The 25844-nt window shown below is 46.1% G+C and overlaps 2 protein-coding genes across 2 annotated transcripts; one reads left to right on the plus strand and one right to left on the minus strand.

Moving 5' to 3' along the window:
• Window positions 1-2522: 2522 nt before the first annotated feature.
• On the minus strand, window positions 2523-6426 carry abt1 (activator of basal transcription 1). Its single transcript, XM_072367992.1, has 4 exons — window positions 6183-6426; window positions 5923-6098; window positions 3005-3190; window positions 2523-2925 (listed from the first exon to the last, which is right to left on the minus strand). The coding sequence occupies exons 1-4, from the start codon at window positions 6328-6330 to the stop codon at window positions 2731-2733; spliced, it is 705 nt and encodes a 234-aa protein (XP_072224093.1). The 5' UTR covers window positions 6331-6426; the 3' UTR covers window positions 2523-2730.
• A 1302-nt stretch (window positions 6427-7728) lies between these two features.
• On the plus strand, window positions 7729-13835 carry rad51c (RAD51 paralog C). Its single transcript, XM_072367703.1, has 4 exons — window positions 7729-8019; window positions 8544-8769; window positions 12563-12779; window positions 12854-13835. Exons 1-4 carry the CDS (start codon window positions 7902-7904, stop codon window positions 13352-13354), a joined length of 1062 nt encoding a protein of 353 aa, XP_072223804.1. The 5' UTR covers window positions 7729-7901; the 3' UTR covers window positions 13355-13835.
• The last annotated feature ends 12009 nt before the right edge of the window (window positions 13836-25844 follow it).

Raw genomic sequence — 25844 nt, forward strand, 5'->3', positions numbered from 1 at the left:
GGCTGTGGGGATCAGGGCTTTAAAGTGTGGGACACCCAAGGGCTGAAGAAAATAGGTGAAAAAGGCCAGACTTTACTATCCTTCCAGCAGTTGCAACTGCTGATGATACTCAGCTGTACTTATCTATGAAACCAGATGAAACCAACAGGTTGCTCAGACTACAAGCCTGTCTTAAAGACATAAAGACCTGGATGACTCAGAACTTTCTGCTTTTAAATTCAGACAAAACTGAAGTTGTTCTCTTTGGACCTGAGCGCTTCAGGGAGAAACTGTCCAGTTATATAGTTACTCTAGATGGTATTTCCTTGGCTTCTAGTTCTACAGTGAGGAACCTTGGAGTTATTTTTGACCAGAATTTATCATTTGACTCACATATAAAACTGGTTTCTAGGACTGCCTTCTTTCACCTTCGTAATATCATTAAAATCAGGAACATCCTGTCTCAGGGTGATGCAGAGAAACTGCTCCATGCATCTGTTCCTTCAGGACTGAACTACTGTAATTCCTTATTATTGTTCTGTCCCACATATTCTCTGAAAAGCCTCCAGCTGATCCAAAACCCTGCAGCCAGAGTTCTGATGAGATCTAACAGCAGAGATCATGTTTCTCCAGTTTTAGCTTCTCTTCATTGGCTCCCTGTTAGATTCAGGATAGAATTTAAGATTCTTCTCCATATAAAGCTCTTAATGACCGAGCTCCATCATATCTTAAAGATTTAATTGTAAGATGTTTTCCTAACAGAGCACTTCGCTCCCAAACTGCAGGTTTACTTGTTGTTCCCAGAGTTTCTAAAAGCAGAATGGGAGGCAGAGCCTTCAGTTATCAGGCCCCTAAAAGCAGAATGGGAGGCAGAGCCTTCAGTTATCAGGCCCCTAAAAGCAGAATGGGAGGCAGAGCCTTCAGTTATCAGGCCCCTAAAAGCAGAATGGGAGGCAGAGCCTTCAGTTATCAGGCCCCTAAAAGCAGAATGGGAGGCAGAGCCTTCAGTTATCAGGCCCCTAAAAGCAGAACGGGAGGCAGAGCCTTCAGTTATCAGGCCCCTAAAAGCAGAACGGGAGGTAGAGCCTTCAGTTATCAGGCCCCTCTCTTGTGGAATAAGCTGCCAGTAAATGTCCGGGAAGCAGACACCCTTTCCACTTTTAAGATTAGGCTTAAAACTTTTCTTTTCGATAAAGCTTATAGTTAGGGATGGCTCAGGTAATCCTGAAACATCCCATAGTTAAGCTGCTATAGGCTTAGACTGCTGGGGGGCCTCATCTGTCACACCTTTCCTCACTTTGCTCTCTTTTTCCCCCTGTTTTATGTCCCTGTGACATTATTGTGGTTATTAACTTGTGTTTCCCTGTTCCAGCAGGTATCCTTTGAATGGTGTTATGGTGTTTTTCCCCCCTCTTTTCCCTCTTTTCTGTCTTCTCAAACCCCAGCTGGTCGAGGCGGATGGCCACCCTTCCTGAGTCTGGTTCTGCCAGAGGTTTCTTCCTGGTTCTGGTTCTGCCAGAGGTTTCTTCCTGGTTCTGGTTCTGCCAGAGGTTTCTTCCTGGTTCTGGTTCTGCCAGAGGTTTCTTCCTGGTTCTGGTTCTGCCAGAGGTTTCTTCCTGTTAAAGGGAGTCGTTCCTTTCCACAGTCCCTCAGGCTCAGGACGGGAGATTGGACTGAAGACACATTTCGGTGCAATCTGTTGGTTTCCTTAGCTAGGATATTAATTTTTGAATTAGCTCTATAGGAATTAATTGGATTATGATTACAATGAATTGAATTCCAATTGGCTTGAATTGGACTATATTACTTAAGTGCCTTGAGATGACAATTGTTGTAATCTGGCGCTTTATAAATAAAACTGAATTTAATTGAACAACAATTTGGTTTATTCAATCAGGGTGACTTCTACAGATATTTACAAATGAGAGATTTCATAGTTAAAGACACCACCTTGATGACTAATAACACCACTTTGTGTTGGAGAAGGCCTTGTCTCTGCAGATTAGTAAGAAGTGTATTACTGTTTTTTACAGAGCTCTGAACTCTAATTCTCCTCGTAAAGAATAAGATTTAATTTCAAAAGACTACAGTGACTCTTGTGTGACATCACAGGATGTGACATCACTCTTGTGTGACATCACAGGATGTGACATCACAGGATGTGAGGCAGGTTGTTGTGGAACACCTGCTACGTTTTAGCTGTATGTTAATGAAACAATGTCAACACAAGAATACTGTGGAAAACGTGACAAATAGGATGTAGTGTAGTGAGTTACAGAAGTCAGAAGAGAAGTAACAGAAGCTGCAGAAATGTCTATCAGCTGATTTCTTAGATTTTCAGAAGCTGGAAAAACAAGACTGAACATGTTTGAGTTGAGCATCAAAAATGAGATTACAATGAAATATTACTCCTAGATTCCTGCAGCCTCGCTGATATCTGACAGACTGATCAGGACCAACAGGACTAATGCACCCAAACAGGAAAAACTCCACTGAATTTAAAGAAACTGGTATAAAGGCATAGAGGTCAAAGGTGAGGCCACTCAAGGTTGAATTAACTTTATTCACAACTACAAACATCCAAAACCTAAAAGTCTTGGGGTGGGGGTGGAGTAAATCAAAGTGTTAAGTGTAGAAAATGTGTAGACTCCACCCCCTTGCCTGTTGGTAAAAATATTGGGGGGGGGATGGGGGCTGGGGGGGTCAACAGTCAATTCATCTCTGTATAGTTTCGGTATCTCTGTATAGGTCTCACTCTGACTGCTTGGAGTTGAAAATCTTGGCTAGCAGCGAGACGTTTGCTTGGCTCCTATGCTGCTGGAGGCGGGTCTTGTCCCGGTGCTTCAGGGTAACTGAGTCCTCCCTCTTGTTTTTCGTCTTCTTCTTCTTCATCTGGATCTCCTCCTCCGTCTGACGCTGAGTGAAGTCCCACGACTTCTCTTGCACCTGACAAGGACACAACATTTTACAGGGTTTTCACCTTTCTGACCAGGTGAGTGTTTACCGGAGTTTCTGTTCTGTTTACCTGTTCTCCAGCTCTCTGTCTCTTCTTCCTCAGCTTGTCCAGGTGAGTGCTCTTCTCCACGTTGTTCAGGTAAAAGTTGGTCTCCCTCTTGGCCTGAGAAACTTCAGTCCGGAGTCGCTGCTGGAGCACTGTCTGCTCATAGGCCAGTCGCTCGCTCAGGTGAGTCCACTGGAACCTGTGCAGGTACTGCAGACAGGTGGGTGGAGGTGTGTTAAACTCATTCTTTACTGATGAAGAAATGCTGATCTGAAAGGTTTTCAGGTGAAACAGAAATCCCTTCAGTCTGTTCACTTTGAGAAACAACAAAAACTCAGATGTTTCTGGACCTAACCACCTGTTAGAGCTCCCTGAAAGAGCACAGACCCCCAGGGGTCTCCACAGTGATGTCACAGACAACCATAATCACACCACCAGGTGTTGTTAAACTGAGCTTCACCATGGCTCCATTTCTCTGAGTTTTAAGGTTTTTATGTTCAGAACATTTAAGCCTGCCTGGTACCACCAACCTAAACTCATCGCTGCCTTTTCCCTAATTATTGGAATCTTTCTTCATCTATTACAAGCATCTATCACTTCATTTCCCTCTACTTATTGAGATACTTCTAGACTTAGTAGGTTTGACTTTCATACCTGCCCACATTTTTATGAAGTCTTTCAAGTATTCTCCTCATACACTGTTGTAGTCACCAACATCATATTATCCATGTAGGCCCTAACTGGTGTAAGGCGCATGCCATCCTGACGTCTCTCTCCACCTATAACCCACTTAGAAGCTCTAATAATTATCTCCATCACCATTGTAAAGGCAAATGGAGAAATCACTCTGCCATAATGCCTGTTTCTAGCCTAATTGGTCTAGTCTAATATCCTGGAAATATGCTGTTATTAAGTTAACAACTAAATCCAGAAATATGACATGCAAGTCTTTGATAGTGTAGTGGTGTGATTGCCACCTTCCATGTGGGAGATCTGAGTTCAAATCCCCTGCATGAAGGCAAGACCCCCTTACCCTATCTGCCCACCTGTAAGTCGCTTTGGATAAAAGCGTCTGAAAAATACAGAAACATAAACATTCTCAATCCTGGTCCTCAAGGCACCCCGTCCTGCATGTTTTCCACGTTTCCCTGCTCCAGCACACCTGACCTGGTATTCCTGCCTTCTGTACAGTGGTATCTATTCAGCTATTCCTTTCTAAAGAACGAGCTAATCTCTGTGCAACTACACTAAAGAAAACCTTCCCCTCTACATTTAGGAGAGAACTGACTCAGGTCAGAGGACTGTTTCTCCTTTGGAATAAGAACTCCTGTCCTACGCCTTGCTCTAGAAATAAACTGTTTCTCCCAAACTATTCTTAATTGCCTCCACAGAAACTTTAGGCTATCAGGTGCACTTTTATAAACCCGGTATCCATTTGGCCCTGGGGCCGACGAAGCCTTTGCACGCCTGACTACCTGCTCAACCTCCTTCCACCCAGGTGGTCTAACATCCATCTTATGAGCTATCTCTCCTAATGGTGGCATATCAGGTGGAAGGCCTACTACTCTACACTTCTTAAGATCTGAATATGTATTTCTTAGATACTCTTCCACCTCTGCCTTTGTTGCTTTAAGCTGTCCTCCCTTTTCCTGTTTAAACAACCCTTTGACAAACTTGAACGGGTCCCTGTAAAACGCAGTCCTTACATATTCTATCTTCTTTCTCTATTTCCTATGACATTCAGCCCCTCTGAGTATCGCTGGCCTGCTTCTCAATTCTTCCTGCAAAACATTAATTCCCTCCATCTCTTCCTCTGTAGCTCTTTTGCACTGCTTTCTTAAATTTATTCTTTCCTTAACCAATTTTTCCATCTCTCTTTGCCGTCTTGACTTAACTAAATTTACTCTTTCAACCCTCTTTCTATCTTGTAACCCAAATCTTTCTACACCATAGGAGTAAATGATATCTCCCATCGTCTCTAGCCTATTGCTTGCATTTCCTCCCACTTAACATTAATGACAAATCTTTACTGACTGCCTCCCATTCTTTGTTAGTATTTGCCCTATTCCACTTAACTCTAGCTTTCTGCTCCATGTTTCTCTCTCTAACTGGCCTCAGTATCAGCTGCATCCCTTCTTAGAACCTCCTCCTCCACCTCCATAGCTGTGTTATTGATATCCTTTGGATTGTGGTTTCCTACCTGCCGCTGGACTTCATCGGACTGACTTCTTAAAAAGTACTGATCGATGCGGCCACACTGCCCTTCTTTTACCACACTTTTCTTCCCTGATGCATTTTAAGGCCTGTAACTGATGTTACTTTCTGCCAGCCACAAGGACAAACCTGGAGCTTATTTCCCTCTAGCCTACCACTTTTATTTTCTTTGCTCTGAGAACTATTCTGCCCAGCTCTAGCCCTGGAGAATAGGTCCACCTCATAGTCGTGTTCGTTCCAGTGTCAGTTGCCATGTAGTCTGCCTGCGAGTCATCTTCCGCCCCTGCTCTCGCTGACCCTAGCGGTATTCTCCTTAGTTTAGCTGTAGTTTATGCTGGTTGGAACAAAGCTGATAGGCTTCGCTAATGCTACCTTGGATTTCTATCCCATGGCAGCACCTTTGGGGTCTTTGCCTGCTGTCAACAATAAACAACCTTATAACGAATATGTTTCCCAACGGTGGGGGAACCTGCCCCACGTTGTACCAAGGATGAGCCACTACTCCAACCCCCGGTCTATCAATCCCTCGTCCCCTCGTGGGGAGGAGAGCCTTCGGTGGTCAGGGACACCGTGGGAACAGAGGAAACTGTTCCTAAGTTTGGGACTTAAACCCCCAAAGCTGCATCTGATGAGACAGTGAGAGAATTCGTTTTTTAACACAACCCAAACACCTCCACGACCTCGCTCACACAAACTCCCAGCATGCACTGCAGGAGAGGAGGACAGACCTTGATGCACCAGAGGTCGGATGAGAAGCGTTGACGTTTCCTGGTTCCCATCGGCGTGTTGTGTAGCGACGCCACCACTCTCTTGGCCACTCGCTTGTCTCTAAACTCCACCCATCCTTCAGTAAACTCACACCGCCGGGACCCCGACTTTTTCCTCCTCTTTCTCACCTGGTGGTCTGCAGGATCAACACACAGAACAGGTCACATGACAAACACCTGGCAGACAGGTGAACACAGCAACTACCTGGGAGAAGTTGTACCTTCAGGTTGCAGGAAAATCCGTCCGATCTCACCGTACGCAGACAGCAGGTTCCTCAGGTGTTTGGGGCGAAGCCTGGGAGGGATGTGACCCAGGTAGATGATACCTGGAACACACTTCCTGTCCTCACAGGAAGTCTTCTTCTTCATTACAGCATCATCTTCATCACCACCATCTTGGTTTTTGGTTGTCTCCCTCCCATCATCACCTCTCCAAGCAGCAGCAGCAGCGTCCTCGTCCTCCTCCTGCTCCTCCTCCTCCTCCTCCTCCTCCTCCTCCTCCTCCTCCTCCTCCTCCTCCTCCTCCTCCTCCTCCTCCTCCTCCTCCTGCTGTCTCTGAGCTGTGGTTTTTCTGTCTTCCTCCTCCTCCTCCTCCTCCTCCTGCTGTCTCTGAGCTGTGGTTTTTCTGTCTTCCTCCTCCTCCATCGTCATTCCTCACTCACTAGGTTGCTCTGCTCTCTGTTTTGTGTTTTTTTTTTACAATAAAATGTCAGGATGAATACAGGAAAGTTTGGGTTAGTTAGTCCACCAACTTGATCACCAACATCAAAAACCCTACCTCCACCTGGCATTTCAGACCTAAGTATATGTCCTCTGAGTTATTTCCTCTAATGTGACATTAAAATAGAGAAACTTTTTTCCAAACTTCACAGACAGATGCTCTCAGCTCTGTATTTGCTCTATAAGCAGATTTTTTATCCACACAAATGCTTTATTACATTAAAATCAAATCCTTGTTTTAAAAGACAAAGGTTGTTTATGACATTATTTTTGTCATTCCCAATTAACAATAAATGTTGAACTGCACTGAATTTATTTAAAAGCTTCCTGTGCCACAGGTACTGATCCCCTCAGGTTGTTTAACTCCTCTAAAAGGGGCTGAAAGCCAACAAATTTCCCTCCTCGGTAAGAGACGCCTGTCTGTCAAATATGAACAGGAAATATGACCATAAAACACGACTTATTTCAAAGTGAATCTTCAGGTCTGACTCCACAGAGACAATCAACTGGAGTTAGAGTTGGACCCCTCACAGGTTCCTCCTGACTGAGACTCTGTACAGATATGATCCCGTTAACCTTTGTCTGAATAAGTTTGAGGTAACATCTGAATCAGCTCTCATGATATGTGTTCAAAAACTATTCAAAGTCACTTCTCCGGTGTGGAGACATCTTAGTCAGGATATTCTTAAATAATTTGGACTTCAAATTGATTGGGTAATTTGTTTTCTGCTTGGTTTACTAAAAGCAGAATCTTCGTAACCTAATGTATGAGACCCCCGAAAAAAATATACCTGTTCTCCGTCTTCTCCTGGTGATGATAATCTCTGCGGTCCGGTCACACCGGTTCCGGTTCCTTTACTTTAGACCTTCAGAAAATAAAAATAAAAAACAAAACAGGCTGAACTGGGCTTCACTGAAGCGCTTCACGTGCGTAAACAGTCGCGTATCAATGACGTAGCTATGCGTCATTATGCTGAACGGAAACTTCCGGTTATTGCTTTCAGAATAATGGAAAAATGGTGGGAAACCGTGCGCACGGATTGCAAAACTGTGAGGGAAAATGGAATAATGGTGAAGATAGAAGCTGAAATTTGAATTACCCGAATTTTACCCGAAAGTTCAAATAAGAGACTCTTACATTGAATAGTTCTGGCGGAAAAGGTTGGAAGTGAAAGGCACCCTGGGATATCTGTCATAGCGGATGTTTTGAAGCTGCGAGGATGCTACGGCCGCTGTCCAGCCTGAACCTGAGTCCCAGTGTCCGGCTGAAGCTGCTCCGGGCCGGGTTCCAGTTCACCACCGACCTGCGGCCACTCAGCCCGGCCCAGCTCACCGAAGGTACGGACACATCCACCGCCAGACTCCCGGCACATATCCCAGGTTTTAGCTGCCTGCTGGTAAAGTGTCAGACTTAATATCATCATACAGACTGAAAGCAGCGCTTCAGATTCGGGTCATAAAATCACGTTTAACGGCAAAAGAAGACAGAATCAGTTATCTGATCATGTGATCAATTAAACCTCAAACTACTCTTTATGAAAGCTTTCAGACTCAGAAATGATCACTGGGTAGAAATGAGGTAAAGTGATTGAACAGACAGGTCGGAAACAGGTGAGCTGCATTCAGCTGTGGACAGGTGACATTTATCATCAGTGAAAAAATGTTCAACTTTATTGTCCCACAAATCACATGATCTGAATTTAAAGTGACCTAACAACACAGACCGGACACGTGCACACACGTGCACACCCACAGGAGGAGTCCATGCAGAGCAGCCTCAGAGACTCAGCTGTCACCGTGATAATACTCAGACGTTTGAACCCTGACCCTAAACCTTGGATTCTTGGATTCTTTGGTTTCAGAAGCCGGAGTGTCGCAGCAGGAGGCGCTGGAGGCGCTGGAGCTCGTGAGGTCAGATGGAGGAGGAGGAGCTCCTCTGACGGCTCTGGAGCTCCTGCAGAAGGAGGAGGAATTTAGGAGCATCGTGACCTTCTCCTCACAGCTGGACCACGCCCTCCACGGAGGACTTCCTGTCGGGAAGTTGACGGAAATCTGTGGTGCTCCAGGAGTGGGAAAAACACAACTGTGGTTAGAAACACACACAGAAGCACACGCCATGAAATAGACACTGAACACGAGGGCTTTAGAGAGTACTTTGTTGGATTAACTCTCAGCACACTACAAGCAGTACGAGTGGTGACTTCCACTTCAGGGGTAAGCATGGAGCAGAGGATATTTTCTGCCTCTGCCCTAAAACATGAAAACTAAACCTACCAGAAACTGCTGGTCACCGAAATACAAACCAGACTCCAGAGGAGACAGAGCCCCACATCTTACTCAACCAACTATGCAGCTGCAATAGAACTGAATATTCTCACCAAATAGCTCAAGAGGACCTGCCTAAACACAGGATACATTTGATGCAGCTCACCACAAAATTACTATACCAGACAAACAATAGTAACATGGGACCAATGTAAAACTGGAGCTCAACAGCCACAAACCGATTACTCTAGTCTAGCTGGTAATCTAAACCAGAGATGAACTCTGTATGGTCACATGCTGAGAGGTCCAATACCACAACAAGTCAATTTACTCAGTGAACCAATCACCCAAATGACCACCCACAAATAGACAGATGCACACACATTGGTAAGTGTCGCCATCACTGTAACATCCACCGAAAGCGGGCCGACTTCTTCGCCCTAAAGGTCGTTTTTCACAAAAACACGACACTCACATCATTATCATACAGGTAAACTCGAACACTGATGTACATGCACAGGTGAGTCAGAGGAGTCAAAAGTGAGGTGAGACAGGTGAGTCAGAGGTGGGGTGAGACAGGTGAGTTAGAGGTGGGGTGAGACAGGTGAGTCAGAGGAGTCAAAAGTGAGGTGAGACAGGTGAGTCAGAGGTGGGGTGAGACAGGTGAGTTAGAGGTGGGGTGAGACAGGTGAGTCAGAGGTGGGGTGAGACAGGTGAGTCAGAGGTGGGGTGAGACAGGTGAGTTAGAGGTGGGGTGAGACAGGTGAGTCAGAGGAGTCAAAAGTGAGGTGAGACAGGTGAGTTAGAGGTGGGGTGAGACAGGTGAGTTAGAGGTGAGGTGAGACAGGTGAGTCAGAGGTGGGGTGAGACAGGTGAGTCAGAGGTGGGGTGAGACAGGTGAGTCAGAGGTGGGGTGAGACAGGTGAGTTAGAGGTGGGGTGAGACAGGTGAGTTAGAGGAGTCAAAAGTGAGGTGAGACAGGTGAGTTAGAGGTGGGGTGAGACAGGTGAGTTAGAGGTGGGGTGAGACAGGTGAGTTAGAGGAGTCAAAAGTGAGGTGAGACAGGTGAGTTAGAGGTGAGGTGAGACAGGTGAGTCAGAGGTGGGGTGAGACAGGTGAGTCAGAGGTGGGGTGAGACAGGTGAGTCAGAGGTGGGGTGAGACAGGTGAGTTAGAGGTGGGGTGAGACAGGTGAGTCAGAGGAGTCAAAAGTGAGGTGAGACAGGTGAGTTAGAGGTGGGGTGAGACAGGTGAGTTAGAGGTGAGGTGAGACAGGTGAGTCAGAGGTGGGGTGAGACAGGTGAGTCAGAGGTGGGGTGAGACAGGTGAGTCAGAGGTGGGGTGAGACAGGTGAGTCAGAGGTGGGGTGAGACAGGTGAGTCAGAGGTGGGGTGAGACAGGTGAGTTAGAGGTGAGGTGAGACAGGTGAGTCAGAGGTGGGGTGAGACAGGTGAGTCAGAGGTGGGGTGAGACAGGTGAGTTAGAGGTGAGGTGAGACAGGTGAGTCAGAGGTGGGGTGAGACAGGTGAGTCAGAGGTGGGGTGAGACAGGTGAGTCAGAGGTGGGGTGAGACAGGTGAATCAGAGGTGGGGTGAGACAGGTGAGTTAGAGGTGGGGTGAGACAGGTGAGTCAGAGGTGGGGTGAGACAGGTGAGTCAGAGGTGGGGTGAGACAGGTGAGTTAGAGGTGGGGTGAGACAGGTGAGTCAGAGGAGTCAAAAGTGAGGTGAGACAGGTGAGTTAGAGGTGGGGTGAGACAGGTGAGTTAGAGGTGAGGTGAGACAGGTGAGTCAGAGGTGGGGTGAGACAGGTGAGTCAGAGGTGGGGTGAGACAGGTGAGTCAGAGGTGGGGTGAGACAGGTGAATCAGAGGTGGGGTGAGACAGGTGAGTTAGAGGTGGGGTGAGACAGGTGAGTCAGAGGTGGGGTGAGACAGGTGAGTTAGAGGTGGGGTGAGACAGGTGAGTCAGAGGTGGGGTGAGACAGGTGAGTCAGAGGTGGGGTGAGACAGGTGAGTTAGAGGTGGGGTGAGACAGGTGAGTTAGAGGAGTCAAAAGTGAGGTGAGACAGGTGAGTTAGAGGTGAGGTGAGACAGGTGAGTCAGAGGTGGGGTGAGACAGGTGAGTCAGAGGTGGGGTGAGACAGGTGAGTCAGAGGTGGGGTGAGACAGGTGAGTTAGAGGTGGGGTGAGACAGGTGAGTCAGAGGAGTCAAAAGTGAGGTGAGACAGGTGAGTTAGAGGTGGGGTGAGACAGGTGAGTTAGAGGTGAGGTGAGACAGGTGAGTTAGAGGTGGGGTGAGACAGGTGAGTCAGAGGTGGGGTGAGACAGGTGAGTCAGAGGTGGGGTGAGACAGGTGAGTTAGAGGTGGGGTGAGACAGGTGAGTCAGAGGTGGGGTGAGACAGGTGAGTTAGAGGTGGGGTGAGACAGGTGAGTCAGAGGAGTCAAAAGTGAGGTGAGACAGGTGAGTTAGAGGTGGGGTGAGACAGGTGAGTCAGAGGAGTCAAAAGTGAGGTGAGACAGGTGAGTTAGAGGTGGGGTGAGACAGGTGAGTTAGAGGTGAGGTGAGACAGGTGAGTCAGAGGTGGGGTGAGACAGGTGAGTCAGAGGTGGGGTGAGACAGGTGAGTCAGAGGTGGGGTGAGACAGGTGAGTCAGAGGTGGGGTGAGACAGGTGAGTCAGAGGTGGGGTGAGACAGGTGAATCAGAGGTGGGGTGAGACAGGTGAGTTAGAGGTGGGGTTAGACAGGTGAGTCAGAGGTGGGGTGAGACAGGTGAGTCAGAGGTGGGGTGAGACAGGTGAGTCAGAGGTGGGGTGAGACAGGTGAGTTAGAGGTGGGGTGAGACAGGTGAGTTAGAGGAGTCAAAAGTGAGGTGAGACAGGTGAGTTAGAGGTGGGGTGAGACAGGTGAGTTAGAGGTGAGGTGAGACAGGTGAGTCAGAGGTGGGGTGAGACAGGTGAGTCAGAGGTGGGGTGAGACAGGTGAGTCAGAGGTGGGGTGAGACAGGTGAGTCAGAGGTGGGGTGAGACAGGTGAGTCAGAGGTGGGGTGAGACAGGTGAGTCAGAGGTGGGGTGAGACAGGTGAGTCAGAGGTGGGGTGAGACAGGTGAGTCAGAGGTGGGGTGAGACAGGTGAGTCAGAGGAGTCAAAAGTGAGGTGAGACAGGTGAGTTAGAGGTGGGGTGAGACAGGTGAGTCAGAGGAGTCAAAAGTGAGGTGAGACAGGTGAGTTAGAGGTGGGGTGAGACAGGTGAGTCAGAGGTGGGGTGAGACAGGTGAGTCAGAGGAGTCAAAAGTGAGGTGAGACAGGTGAGTTAGAGGTGGGGTGAGACAGGTGAGTTAGAGGTGGGGTGAGACAGGTGAGTTAGAGGTGGGGTGAGACAGGTGAGTTAGAGGTGGGGTGAGACAGGTGAGTCAGAGGTGGGGTGAGACAGGTGAGTCAGAGGTGGGGTGAGACAGGTGAGTCAGAGGTGGGGTGAGACAGGTGAGTCAGAGGTGGGGTGAGACAGGTGAGTTAGAGGTGGGGTGAGACAGGTGAGTTAGAGGTGGGGTGAGACAGGGGAAACGGGTGAGTCAACACTCTCTGATCTGATGAATAACCTTCCCTGATGGCCTCTCAGCCTGCAGTTGGCCGTGGACGTCCAGGTGCCTCAGTGCTTTGGTGGCATTGAAGGCCAGGCGGTGTTTGTGGACACGGAGGGCGGTTTCCTGCTTCAGCGGGTCGGTGACATCGCCGCTGCTGCTGTCAGACACTGCTCCCAACTGGCTGAGGATGAGGAGCAACAAGCCGCCATGACGGCCTTCACTGTGGAGTCCATCCTGGCGAACATCTTCCTGGTAATGACGAGCGTGCCTGTGGTTTATCTCAGCAGATTAGAATAATTCTGATTGCCTGTCCTCTGGCCTCTCAGGTGCGTTGCCATGACTACGTGCAGCTGTTTGGAGAGCTCCAGCTGCTGCACAACTTCTTGCAGGACCACCCGAGGGTCCGCCTCCTTGTGATCGACAGCATGGCCTTCCCATTCCGGCTGCAGTTCGATGACCTCTCACAGAGGACACGCCTCCTCCAGAGCCTTGCCCAGCAGCTTATCACTATGGCAACAAGTCACAACATTGCTGTGGTGATCAGCAACCAGATGACCACACGGCTGCAGGATGGCCGATCCCAGCTGGTTCCAGCCCTGGGGGAAAGATGGGGCCATGCCCCTACCATCAGGCTCCTCCTACAGTGGGAGGGGTCACGGCGGCTGGCAGCTATCTTTAAATCTCCAAGTCACATTGATGCCAGCATCCAATACCAGATCACCTCTGAGGGCTTCAGAGATGCTGACCAATCAGAGCAGCCGCAGAGCAAAAGATCTCGAACACACCCTGACCAATCAGCTCCCAGCCCAATTAATGCCAGCTGCTGATTGGTCAGAGTTTTAGCCAATCAGAGGTTGAGTTTGCTTTATGATTAATGAACAGCTGGTGTAATGATGATCAATAACTAAGAGCAACCTGTCAGGTAAACACGACGTGGTTCTGACTCATTTCTCCTCCTCCAACTGCTCGCTTCCTGTTGGCTGACAGAGGTTACAGATGTTAAGTGTTCAGGTGCTCATGCTGTCTGTTTATGCCACAATGTGCACCTGTTTCCACTTTCAGCAGCACAACAGGAGCAGGGGTGGCAGCCTGGCTCCTGTTTGTGATGATGGCTCACCCCACCTGTGCTGGAATGCCTCTCAGCAGGTAATCAGGTGTGTCTCAGGTGTTCTGATGATGAACTTTAACGTGTACGTTTTTAATGTGCATACAGTTTATGACATACTTTTTGATGGTCCCTGTATCTAAACCTGCCATGTGACAGCTGTGTTACAGATGCTGAACGTACCAATAAACAGTCTCCCATCATGCACCTGTGCATTATCTGTGGCTTCTGATCGAAGAACTGAAAAGGAACTTTTAGTTTGTGACTCTGAATATTTACCTCTGTTCCCACGGCAACAGCTGTTGTTGTTCACACCAACGTATTCTCATGAAAGGGTTCGTATGGAAACGTATGAAAGCTTATGTACTGATTTTCGTGCATTATCCTACGAATATCCACTGACACGATGGGGTATGAAAAATGGCTTCCATTCGTTTCAGCTGTTGAACACCTTTCCGTCTGCAAAACAGAGGCAGGAATCATGTCTAAATTAGCATATTTTATGTTTTCATAACATAGCTTTTCTAAAGACATAAGCGTATATGTCAGGGTTATACTGTTTCAGTTGAAGAATGCGCAGATATGTTTTTTAAAGGTCACCTCTGAGGAGCAGGAGCTGCCCACAATTTTCATTCTGACATATGTTACTCCCTGGGTCAAGACCTTTCCAATGAGGTCTTCACTTCTGTCCTACACCAGAGTTTAATGTTCATCTTGCTCCAAGGCCCTTTGAGGTGTTCTCAGACCCTTATTAAGTCCAAACTTGATTAAATAATTCTGATTTAAGGGGCAGTTAGTGGCCACATGTGTTCAAAATACTGACGTCTGCTTAATACACTCAGACTTTTAAATTTAGACCAGTTTAGACCCGGTTTTCCCCATAACAGTGAGTTTCATATTCTATTTTCTAATGACCTAATATGGCCAGTTATACCTTCTGTATCCCTTCCCCAGGCTGACAGGATGGTCCTGGATGACCAAGACTTCGGTATATTCTAGTGATAATATGTATCTGGATATATAGTTTTAACTTTTGCATACATAGCTTTATAAATGTTGTTTATTACCGATGAAGTGAAGGCGATGAAGGGATTTCCGTACACTTCCAGCTTTTTTTTAACATTTGGATCTTGCAGTAAATTCAGCCGGCCTGGGTCTCATTTTATCGGCTCCACCCTGTCCAAACTGTGTTAGTTTAGCTCAGAACAGAACTGCTACCAGTGTCTGTAGCTGTTTATTTGCCATAGCACCTATTTAATTTTTATTCTCTTTTATCCCTGACCTTTTTTATCCGTTTGGATTTACTTATCTGGGCTGCACGGTGGTGTGGTGGTTAGCATCGTCTGGAGTCTGCATGTTCTCCCCGTGTATGCGTGGGTTCTCTCTGGGTTCTCTGGCTTCCTCCCACCATCCAAAAACATGCACGTTAGATTATTTGGTGACTCTAAATTGTCCGTAGGAGTGAGTGTGAGTGTGCACGGTTGTTTGTCTCTATGTGGCACTGTGATGGACTGGCGACCTGTCCAGGGTGACCCCGCCTTTCACCCAATGCCTGCTGGGATAGGCTCCGGCCCCCCCGCTACCCGACCACGGATTGACGGTATAGGAAATGGATGGATGGATTTATTTATCCATGTTTCCTTATTTATTGTTGAAATTAACTGCACTGATCTCGGTGGATGTGTGAAACACAATTTTGTTTTCATGTGACGCATAAATAAATAAATAAATAAAACCTATTTTTATTATGTTTGTTTATATATTAGCTGTCCGTGAATACATCCTCTTGCAAATAGAATTATTCTGGCTCTCTCCATCCGCCTCGGCGCTCTGATTCCATGCAGAAGAGGTCAGTGGGCAGTGATCTTTCAGGGTATGCTGTTGTTCATCCAAAACAACTTATTTCTGAAAAGGGTGTCTGCTTCCCGGACATTTACTGGCAGCTTATTCCACAAGAGAACCAGACTCAGGAAGGAACCTCTGGCAGAACCAGAACCAGGAAGGGTGTCCATCTGCCTCGACCAGCTGGGGTTTGAGAAGACAGAAAAGAGGAAAAAGAGGGAAAAACACCATAACACCATTCAAAGGATACCTGCTGGAACAGGGAAACACACGTTAAGAACCACAATAATGTCACATGGACATAAAATCATTTGAGAAATTAAACAGGGGGGAAAAGAGAGCAAAGTGAGGAAAGGTGTGACAGATGAGGTCCCCCAGCAGGCTGGGCCTATAGCAGCTTAACTATGGGATGTTTCAGGATTACCTGAGCCATCCCTAACTATAAGCTTTATCAGAAAGGAAATTTTCAGCCTGATCTTAAAGGTAGAGAGGGTGTCTGCTTCCTGAAGCCAAACTGGCAGCTGGTTCCACAGAGAGGGGCCTGATAACTGAAGGCTCTGCCTCCCATTCTGCTTTTAGGGGCCTGATAACTGAAGGCTCTGCCTCCCATTCTGCTTTTAGGGGCCTGATAACTGAAGGCTCTGCCTCCCATTCTGCTTTTAGGGGCCTGATAACTGAAGGCTCTGCCTCCCATTCTGCTTTTAGGGGCCTGATAACTGAAGGCTCTACCTCCCATTCTGCTTTTAGGGGCCTGATAACTGAAGGCTCTGCCTCCCATTCTGCTTTTAGGGGCCTGATAACTGAAGGCTCTGCCTCCCATTCTGCTTTTAGGGGCCTGATAACTGAAGGCTCTGCCTCCCATTCTGCTTTTAGGGGCCTGATAACTGAAGGCTCTGCCTCCCATTCTGCTTTTAGGGGCCTGATAACTGAAGGCTCTACCTCCCATTCTGCTTTTAGGGGCCTGATAACTGAAGGCTCTGCCTCCCATTCTGCTTTTAGGGGCCTGATAACTGAAGGCTCTGCCTCCCATTCTGCTTTTAGGGGCCTGATAACTGAAGGCTCTGCCTCCCATTCTGCTTTTAGGGGCCTGATAACTGAAGGCTCTGCCTCCCATTCTGCTTTTAGGGGCCTGATAACTGAAGGCTCTGCCTCCCATTCTGCTTTTAGGGGCCTGATAACTGAAGGCTCTGCCTCCCATTCTGCTTTTAGGGGCCTGATAACTGAAGGCTCTGCCTCCCATTCTGCTTTTAGGGGCCTGATAACTGAAGGGTCTGCCTCCCATTCTGCTTTTAGAAACTCTGAGAACCAAAAGGAAACCTGCAGCCTGAGAGCAAAGTGCTCTGTTGGGGAAATATCCAACTCCAGCTCCTTCCAAAGTGGGATGGATGCCGTCTCTCCTCATCAGACCAGGTTTTCTCCAGAAAGATTGCCAATTATCTCTGTAGCCCACGTTGTTTGCTGGACACCATCTAGACAACCAGCGATTGAATGAGGACATGTGGCTAAACATGTCATCACTGGTCAGATTTGGCAGGGGTCCAGAGAAAACTACGGAGTCCCACATTGTTTAGGCAAAATTTCACACCGATGCAACATTAATTTTAGTGACCACCGATTGGCGTAACCGGGTGTCATTACCGCCGACGTGAATAACTATTTTACCGTATTTCCGCTTATCCTTAGCCAGCAGTTTTAAATAGGATTCTATGTCGCCCGCTCTGGCCCCTGGAATACATTTGACTGGTCGCTGGTGTCACTAATGCCACGTTTCTGACTATAGAGCTGCCAGTTACCAGGGTTTTGTCCTCAGCAGGTGTGTCGCTGAGTGGAAAATCTGTTTGAAACATGGACAGGTTGATGGTGATTGACTTTAGGACTATGACTCCTCTTCCTGACAGTCACCCAGCCACTCTTAAGTCCCGGCTGCTCGGGATCTGCTCGGGGACGACTAACAGAGCTAGCTACGCTAGGTGGCTCCGCACTGACTAAAGGGGCCTGGCTCACTATCGGGTGGTTTTCAACAGTGCAGAACCGAGCTTCCAATTCAGATCAAAACTACAAAAAGACTACATTTGTTACATGTACCATTACCACTAAAGGAGGCAGAGGAGTAACTAAACATCTGACACACGGAGCAGGTGAAAGCAGGAGATGGAGGAAGAGAACTGGTAGCCATGCTAAGCTAATAATTTACTGTGCTGCAATTCAATCCATTTTAGTTCAATTCAGTTCACCTCAATAAAACTTTATTGATCCCTGAAGATAAATTATATCCCTGAAATATTGATTATTATTAAAGATCAGCTGTTGTTACAGATAGATAACAGAATAAAATAGAAATAAGCTGACAAACCTATAGAAAGCTGAAGTGTAGCACAGAGCAAGGTGTGGTAGAAATCTTCAGAGGTCTCCATCAGTGGGTTGGGGTGTTGTTTTTGTAGCTTAGCAACAACAACGACTGATGATGTCACACACAGCGTCAGCAGGGAACTCAGGTGAACTCTCAGTGGACAACATGGACAGAAACTCACAGCCAGCAGTTCAACATCTGGGCTGCAGAGACGCTCCAGGATTCCACCATCTGTTGTTAACCAGCTCTGTGATCCTCCTCCTTTACTGTTAGCGCTCTGTCTGCAGTCTCTGTCTGCCCGGATAGTCTTAAAGCTGAGCAGAGAGCTGTTAGAGTTGTTCCTGCAGCCAGGTCCAGGATTCCACCATCTGTTGTTAACCAGCTCTGTGATCCCCCTCCTTTACTGTTAGCGCTCTGTCTGCAGTCTCTGTCTGCCCGGATAGTCTTAAAGCTGAGCAGAGAGCTGTTAGAGCTGTTCCTGTAGCCAGGTCCAGGATTCCACCATCTGTTGTTAACCAGCTCTGTGATCCTCCTCCTTTACTGTTAGCGCTCTGTCTGCAGTCTCTGTCTGCCCGGATAGTCTTAAAGCTGAGCAGAGAGCTGTTAGAGTTGTTCCTGCAGCCAGGTCCAGGATTCCACCATCTGTTGTTAACCAGCTCTGTGATCCCCCTCCTTTACTGTTAGCGCTCTGTCTGCAGTCTCTGTCTGCCCGGATAGTCTTAAAGCTGAGCAGAGAGCTGTTAGAGTTGTTCCTGCAGCCAGGTCCAGGATTCCACCATCTGTTGTTAACCAGCTCTGTGATCCTCCTCCTTTACTGTTAGCGCTCTGTCTGCAGTCTCTGTCTGCCCGGATAGTCTTAAAGCTGAGCAGAGAGCTGTTAGAGTTGTTTCTGCAGCCAAGTCTCTTCCTAATATTCCTGATTTGTCCTCATCAGGGCTCCAAGCTTGTCCATTTTATCCACCAGAGATCTCACATTTCCCATAATGATGAACAGAAGAAACGGTTTAAACTTCCACCTCCTTTTCCTCCACTTTGTCCCTGTGCTGCACCCGAGACGCCTCCTCTTCAACTGTTGATTTGGGGTCTTATTCCAGGCATTACTTGGGCTTTGGAAAGCTCAGTTAGCTGCTCCAACAGGTTAACAACTTTCCTGTTACAATGGTCACATCGCTATAACAACAGCATATCTTTAATAATAATTAATACTGCTGCAATTTATTTTCCCTTCAGGGATTAATACAGTTTTATTGAGCTGAACTGAACTGAATATGACATCACACCCATGATCCTGAACGTGCTCCACCACGAGGGAGTAAAATATCTTCATCTTGTCTTTGTCACATTTCGTTTCAGTGAATCGATTATTAGTATTCTGCTGAACCTTAACAGTGAGTTAATTCTTGGAGCAGTCTAATAAATAAATACCTACTGATCCTGACATTTATTTTTATTTTATATAACCATTATTTTACAGCTGATCATCCTCAGGACTGTTTCAAACATTTAATTTATAAAATACAAACAAGGTGAGCTGTCTCAGAGAAACATTTGAACAAAAACTCTGGGTGCTTTAACGGTTTAGGTGTTTATATTCTGTTTTTTGAAAAGTGTTTGTTTGATAGCAGGCAGGCAGGAAAGCACACTCTTGCACCAGGTGGTTCAGGATAGAGCAGATGACCTGCCAGGGGTGTGGGGGATTGATTAAGATCTACTGTGACACAGATTTGAGTTTGAAGCAGATCTAAGATCTGTTGATGTAACTTCAGGAGGAGAGAATGAGCTCACCTGTGTAGGTGCAGATGAGACCAGCTGGATCACAGATAATTCAATTGGACTAGTATTAGAAGAAAAGTTTTCTGTCTGTGAGAAACACGATCATTAGAATCATTTAAATCATCTTCATCACTGAAAACATCTTTTGAACTCCATCATAATCTTCATCGCACCAACAGCAACTAACACTAGCACTCGTGGTGCTATGATGTCCACAAAATCCTTACAAAAAAATCTGTTCAGAGGAGCTGATGATTGATCAAACCTGACTGTTCTCCATATGTTACTTGTCATGTGTGGACGATAACCGGCAGGGGGCGCTGTCAATGATCCACAGAACCCCAAGAGAGCTTTTGATATGACTGTGATGACCTCATTAACGTAATGAAACTGTAACATCAACCTGATTCCCAAGTGAAACCAAGGGTGTCCTCACAGGGGCGGAAAGTCCACTGAATTGAACGGGTCCTCAGAGAGATACAAACACACACAGACAGAAAGTGGAGCGTTAAAGACCGTGTTATAATTAAACAGATAGACAGGTAAACAGACAGACAGGTGAACAGACAGACAGGTGAACAGACAGACAGGTAGATAAACAGGTGAACAGACAGACAGGTGAACAGGCAGACAGGTCGTCAGCCATCCGCCGGCAGCAGCAGCAGCAGCTGAGCCGGAGTGTCTCATCGAACCAGCGGGAAATTTAGCCGCGGGTTTACCGAAGCACATCGAGCGGAGTGGACCGGGACTGAATCAGAACCGGGAAGACACGGATCCCTTCGGTGAGTTCTGAATGAAACCTTAGAAACACTCACTTCAGACTGCATGAGTTAACATCTATTACTCATTAAAGAATGTTTTCAGCTCCAATAAACACATTGATTATTGTTGCTTTTTACTGATAACTGAAGTCTTGTATCAATAATCCATACTGTGATCTTAATCTTAAGAATAGTTAAGAAACTATTCTTCAATGTTTTGTCATCAACGGCTTTATGACTATATGTACTATTTACAAAGAAAAGAAACTGGAAAACAATCAATAAAGATATCAGCCTCAGGTCAGTTTGAGTTAGATTCTTTACATTCTACGTTTGTAACTAATATTGATAATTTGCTGCAATTTTCTGACATTAAATCAAGCATCAGTGAGAGCTTTTTAATCACCATCCAGATGGTTGTTGATGATCAGACATGATGAGAATGCACAGGTTTACAGAATGATTAATTCATTAATTCAAATACAAACTATATGTAATAATATGTAATAATTAGATTTGTCCCCTTGAACTGGATTTACTGAAACTGAGAAACACCTCTGGACATCAGATTTATGTGCTGCAGATTGAACTGGAAAACCGAAGAGCTCCAAACATGTCCAACATCCACACAGAAATGTTCTGAACAGAACTCAGAACAGGAGAACCGAAGGAAAAAAAGGTGATAGGAGATAGGAGTTCTGAATTTGTTTTTATAGGAATTGCAACTCTCTGTTGCCTTCAGGTCTTCAGGACAGATTAAACCCAAAACCACAAAACTGAGTAAACACAAAGGCAGAAATCTGCAGACATGTTAAAGTATCTTCCTGTTTTATTGCCCCACAACCTGGAATTAAAGTGGCTATTTGGGGTTAGGGTTAGGGTAATTTATACAACATGCTATTAATGTTCTCAAAGCAGAGTTCCAGATACAACCCAACATCCCGAGCACCACCGTAGCAGCATCACAAAACCACTGTAGAACAATGCTACCAAACATTCAATGAATGAAACAGACAAATAGAAATTCCACTAACATAATATAAAATATAGCTGCAAGCAGCGATGGGGGCCTAGCAGCATAGCAGGCAAGCTTATGGCTGCTCAGGAAGGAGTCATAGCCCATCCACCAAGTTTGGCATTGATACATCAATGCATCGCAGGGACATGGGCTCACTTCCTGTTTGGCGTGGTGAATTTGATTGACTGCTACGGGCAAACGGAAGTGAAATTAAAAAATCCAAACGATAACTTTTGTGAGGCATGGTCTGAAGACTCTATGTGTCAAGTCCTGTGGAAATCAGACAATCTGTGTGACCTGAAATGCTTTTTGATAAAATTCTAAATGGCGGACAATCCAATATGGGACAAATGACGTCATACAGTGCGATGACCTCGTCTACATCCAGGGATTCCAACGGTACCTCATTGGTGAAATTTGGATCAAAATGCATTTTTGCTACTTATAGCGCCCCCTCAAGGTCAAAGGACACCACAATTCTTGGGCCTCTAAAAGAAGTGGTCATGGGACTGTGTTAGAAGTTTCAAGTCAAAACATAAAATGGTTGCCAAGATATGACCTCACTTCCTGTTTGGCGTCTAAACAGGAATTGAAAAATCCACACAATAACGTTTGTGCAGCTTGGTCTGAAGATTCTAAATGCCAATTTACATGGAAATTGGACAATCTGCGTGACCTGAAAGGCTTTTTGAAGGTTTTTGATAAAATTCAAAATGGCAGAAAATCTAATCAGGCGGAAACTGACATCATAGGGTGCGTTGGACTTGCCATGATCCAAGGATTCCAACAGTGCCTCATTTGTGAAATTGAATGCTCCAAAGTTATACTGCTGCTAGGCTCCCAACAAGCACCAGCTGTGTGAGGCTTTACAGATGCACACATCTGCATCTCACCACTCAAGGATTCAAGGAGTTTTTGCTTTCATTCCAGTCAGTAATTACATGAGCAGAAACAAGATTTGTAAATCATGACTCGGTAATTGCCACTAAAACAGACATCAGTAAGTCTTAAAGAGGATATTACGGAGGTAAACTGTAATCAGCCCCCTCTGAAGGAAACTTATTTCAGCCACTTGTTTCCACAACCTCATTCTTTGGGTCACTATCCAGATCTGTGAGCTCAGGTGAGGGTTGGAACAAAGATGGAGCAGGAACCTGAAAGCTTCTCCTTCCGGCTCAGCTTCACCAAACGGACCGGAGCAGCGCCCTCATCACTGCTGACGAAGCCCTAATCAGCTGTGAACTGCTCCAGTGCAGCTGAAGGTCATGGCTTGAAGAAGCCAATAGAACCACATTATCTATAAAAAGCAGAGATGTAACCCTGAGGTTCCAAAACCAGATGCCCTCTTCTCCCTGACTACACCTCCAGATCCTGTCCAAGAAAACCGTTGTATATTGACAGCCTAAGTTGTCCCACCAGGGATACGGTTAAGCCCCCCTGTATTATGTGTTGTGAAGCGACGTCTTGAGTTCTCTGTCCTGAGTTGAAAAGCAATACATGCAGCCATGCAGTTCTTTCTGGTCTCCCGCTTCCTCATTAATAGTTATAATACTAGATAACAAAGTATATAACAAAAAACACAAACAGGATTGGTGACAAGGGGCAGCCCTGGTGGAGTCCAACTCACACCGTAAACAAGTTCAACTTTGGACCAAGAATGTAGACACAGCTCTTACTTTGGTTATTCAGGAAATGAATAGCTTTCGAAAGCCACTCTAACCCTCCCAAAACACCCAGAATCCTTGGGGAAGTGGTTGTAATCCTTCTCATAGTCAACAAAACACATGGAGGCTGAATGGTCAAAGTCCCATTATCCCCTCAGAACCTTTGTAAACCTGGTTTAAAACCACAATGCCTGGTGGCGTTTTGACTATATCAGACATTGTAGGAAAGGAGATGGATTCACAGGCTTAAATCCAATGGTACATAAAGATTATCTTGTTTGAGGCCTTCAAATTATTTGACAGGAAATAGAAACACTTGTGGGAAGCTGAGACAAGTTCTGTGAATCATTCAGCTCAGGTTTCTACTCTGTGACATCATCAGTCCACTCAGGTGTGTCAATTTTTGTTCCTTCACCCAGTCAGTTGCTTTCTTTTGTTTGGGATTTCATCAGCTGAGTGATTGACTGATTGATTGGTGTCTCCTCAGGTGTCCAGAGCAGGATGAAAGCTCCAATCTGAACATTACTCCATAATGACATCATCAGACCCCGCCCTGCCCTCCCTCCATCACCTTCGTGTCTTCTGTGCTAGCCGCCAGGCTCCCCTATGGCCACGCCTCCTGCTATCCTTTTGGTTTTGGATTGGCGAGCATGTTATCGAGGTGAGCGCATCCCACCAGCACGTCCACCCCCACTCCATAAAGATACCTGGTGACATCACTTTGGGAGGGTTGTTTCCCATCCATGCCCGTGGCCCCCATGGTGTAAACTGTGGTGAGCTGAAGAAGGAGAAGGGGATCCACCGCATGGAGGCCATGTTGTATGCTCTGGATCAGATCAACAGTGATGATGAGCTGCTGCCCAACATCACGCTGGGGGCCCGGATCCTGGACACCTGCTCCAGAGACACCTACGCCCTGGAACAGTCGCTCACCTTTGTCCAAGCACTGATCCAGAAAGACACATCTGACATCCGCTGCTCAAATGGCGAGCCACCCATCATTCGCAAACCTGAGAGGGTGGTGGGTGTGATCGGTGCATCAGCCAGCTCGGTGTCCATCATGGTGGCCAACATCCTACGTCTGTTTGAGGTAAGAACACAGGTGACAAGCAGTTAGACAGGTAAGAAGACAAAGCAAATGTATGTATACAGCACAATTCAAAGAGCTTCACATCGAACATAAAAGGATTAAAAACAATATTTATGGTTAAAAAAGTAAAACAGAGGTACAGCGCCGAGAAAGTTATTAATCAAAGTCTTTTAGTCCAAATAAATCAGTTAATTAAATGCATTGAACAGTAAAGTACAGGTTTGACCTAAATAAAGAAGAATTGACTCAGACCTGTAGTTATCTGGGAGTTTGTTCCACAGAGATACTCCATAAAAACTCAAAGCAACTTCTCCATGTTTGGTTCTAACTCTGAGAATAGAAAGCTAACCTGTTCCTAAATCTTTAAAAACCAACAGCAGGGTTTGAAGCCAACAGGAAGCCAGTAGAGACCTCAGGATGGAAGGATATGATCCACTTTTCTGGTCTCAATGAGGCCCTAATCAGCTGTCTGATCATCTTCAAGACAGACCAGGAAATACTAATCATTAGGTCTGCTGGAGATAAATACACGGAGCAGCTTTTCTAAATCACTCCAACACGTTAGTCCTTTCATACTGCAAATGTTCTCCAGGTGATAATTGGCTGACTTCATAACTGACCCGACATGCTGTTAGGGTTCAGGTCTGAGTCCATAATAACACCCATATTTCTGACTTGGTTTGTGGTTTTCAACATCACAGACTGAAGTTGAGATCAGATTTTTGACTGTTCTTCTTTTTCACTAAAGACTATGAGCTCTGTTTGTCTTTGTTTAACTGAAGGAAATTCTGAATCATCCAGACACTAAACACTGTCTGTAAAGGATTATAATGCCCAGGTGATGTGGTGATGTAGATCTGTGTGTCGTCTGCATAACTGTGGTTCAGCATGTAAATGTTGAATAAAAAAGACTGACTGAAGAATTGAACCCTGAGGAACTCCACATGACATTTTTGTTCCACCACCAACTTACTTTAAACACAAGGTAGTCTCCGTCTTTTAAGTCAGATTTAAACCAGTTTAGTTCTGTGGCAGAATGTTGGTGGATCAGTATGTTGTGGTCAGTTGTATCAGCTCTGACTTCCAGTAACTCTCAGACAGAAGCGCTGCTGTTGTCTGTGTTTAACTGTATGTTTAACCGGTCTCAGTGCTGTGGGTTGGACCAAACCCTGACTACAACATGTCAAAACAGTTGTTCTGTGACAAGAATCAGTTCAGCTGTTTAAAACCAGCTTTTTCTATGATTTCACCTAAAAAGTGAGTGTTTGATATTGGCCTCTTATTCATCTGTCCAAATTGTTCTTTTTTAATAGCAGCCTAATGACTGTTTTTAGAGCCTGTGGAAAAACACCTGAAATAAAAGATGTGTTAACAACATCCAGGAGGTCTGAAGTTAAGCTACCCAAAATATTTTTAAAAAGGTTGTTGGTAAAATATCCAGACAGCAAGTTGAGGGTCTCAGATGCTTCATAATGTTTTCATGGAACAGTTCTGACCAAGTTTCTGTTAGAAATTAAATTACGATGATGTCTAAGAATAAAACCATGGGAATGGGGCGTGGGATTAGCTTTGTCCCACCCCCAGTGACAAGCTGCTTCATCTGTTCAGTGAACTCCATGAGGGCAGAGAGAGGGTGGCTGAGGAAGATGGTGACCTGGGTTTCAGCTGGGGTGGGTCTTCCTCACAGGTGTCAGGCTGAAGAACATGGTGACCA

The sequence above is a fragment of the Leuresthes tenuis genome, unplaced genomic scaffold (genome assembly GCF_036924035.1).
Source record: "Leuresthes tenuis unplaced genomic scaffold, fLeuTen1.0.hap1 SCAF_16, whole genome shotgun sequence".
Lineage (NCBI taxonomy): Eukaryota > Metazoa > Chordata > Actinopteri > Atheriniformes > Atherinopsidae > Leuresthes > Leuresthes tenuis.

Coding starts and splice junctions, on each gene's coding strand:
- rad51c (XM_072367703.1), top strand. CDS start 7,902: ATGCTACGGCCGCTGTCCAGCCTGAACCTGAGTCCCAGTGTCCGGCTG. Junction 8,020..8,543: donor CCCGGCCCAGCTCACCGAAG/GTACGGACACAT, acceptor CTTTGGTTTCAG/AAGCCGGAGTGTCGCAGCAG. Junction 12,780..12,853: donor TCCTGGCGAACATCTTCCTG/GTAATGACGAGC, acceptor CTGGCCTCTCAG/GTGCGTTGCCATGACTACGT.
- abt1 (XM_072367992.1), bottom strand. CDS start 6,330: ATGAAGAAGAAGACTTCCTGTGAGGACAGGAAGTGTGTTCCAGGTATC. Junction 6,099..6,182: donor GATTTTCCTGCAACCTGAAG/GTACAACTTCTC, acceptor TTGATCCTGCAG/ACCACCAGGTGAGAAAGAGG. Junction 3,191..5,922: donor CCGACCTCTGGTGCATCAAG/GTCTGTCCTCCT, acceptor ACCTGTCTGCAG/TACCTGCACAGGTTCCAGTG.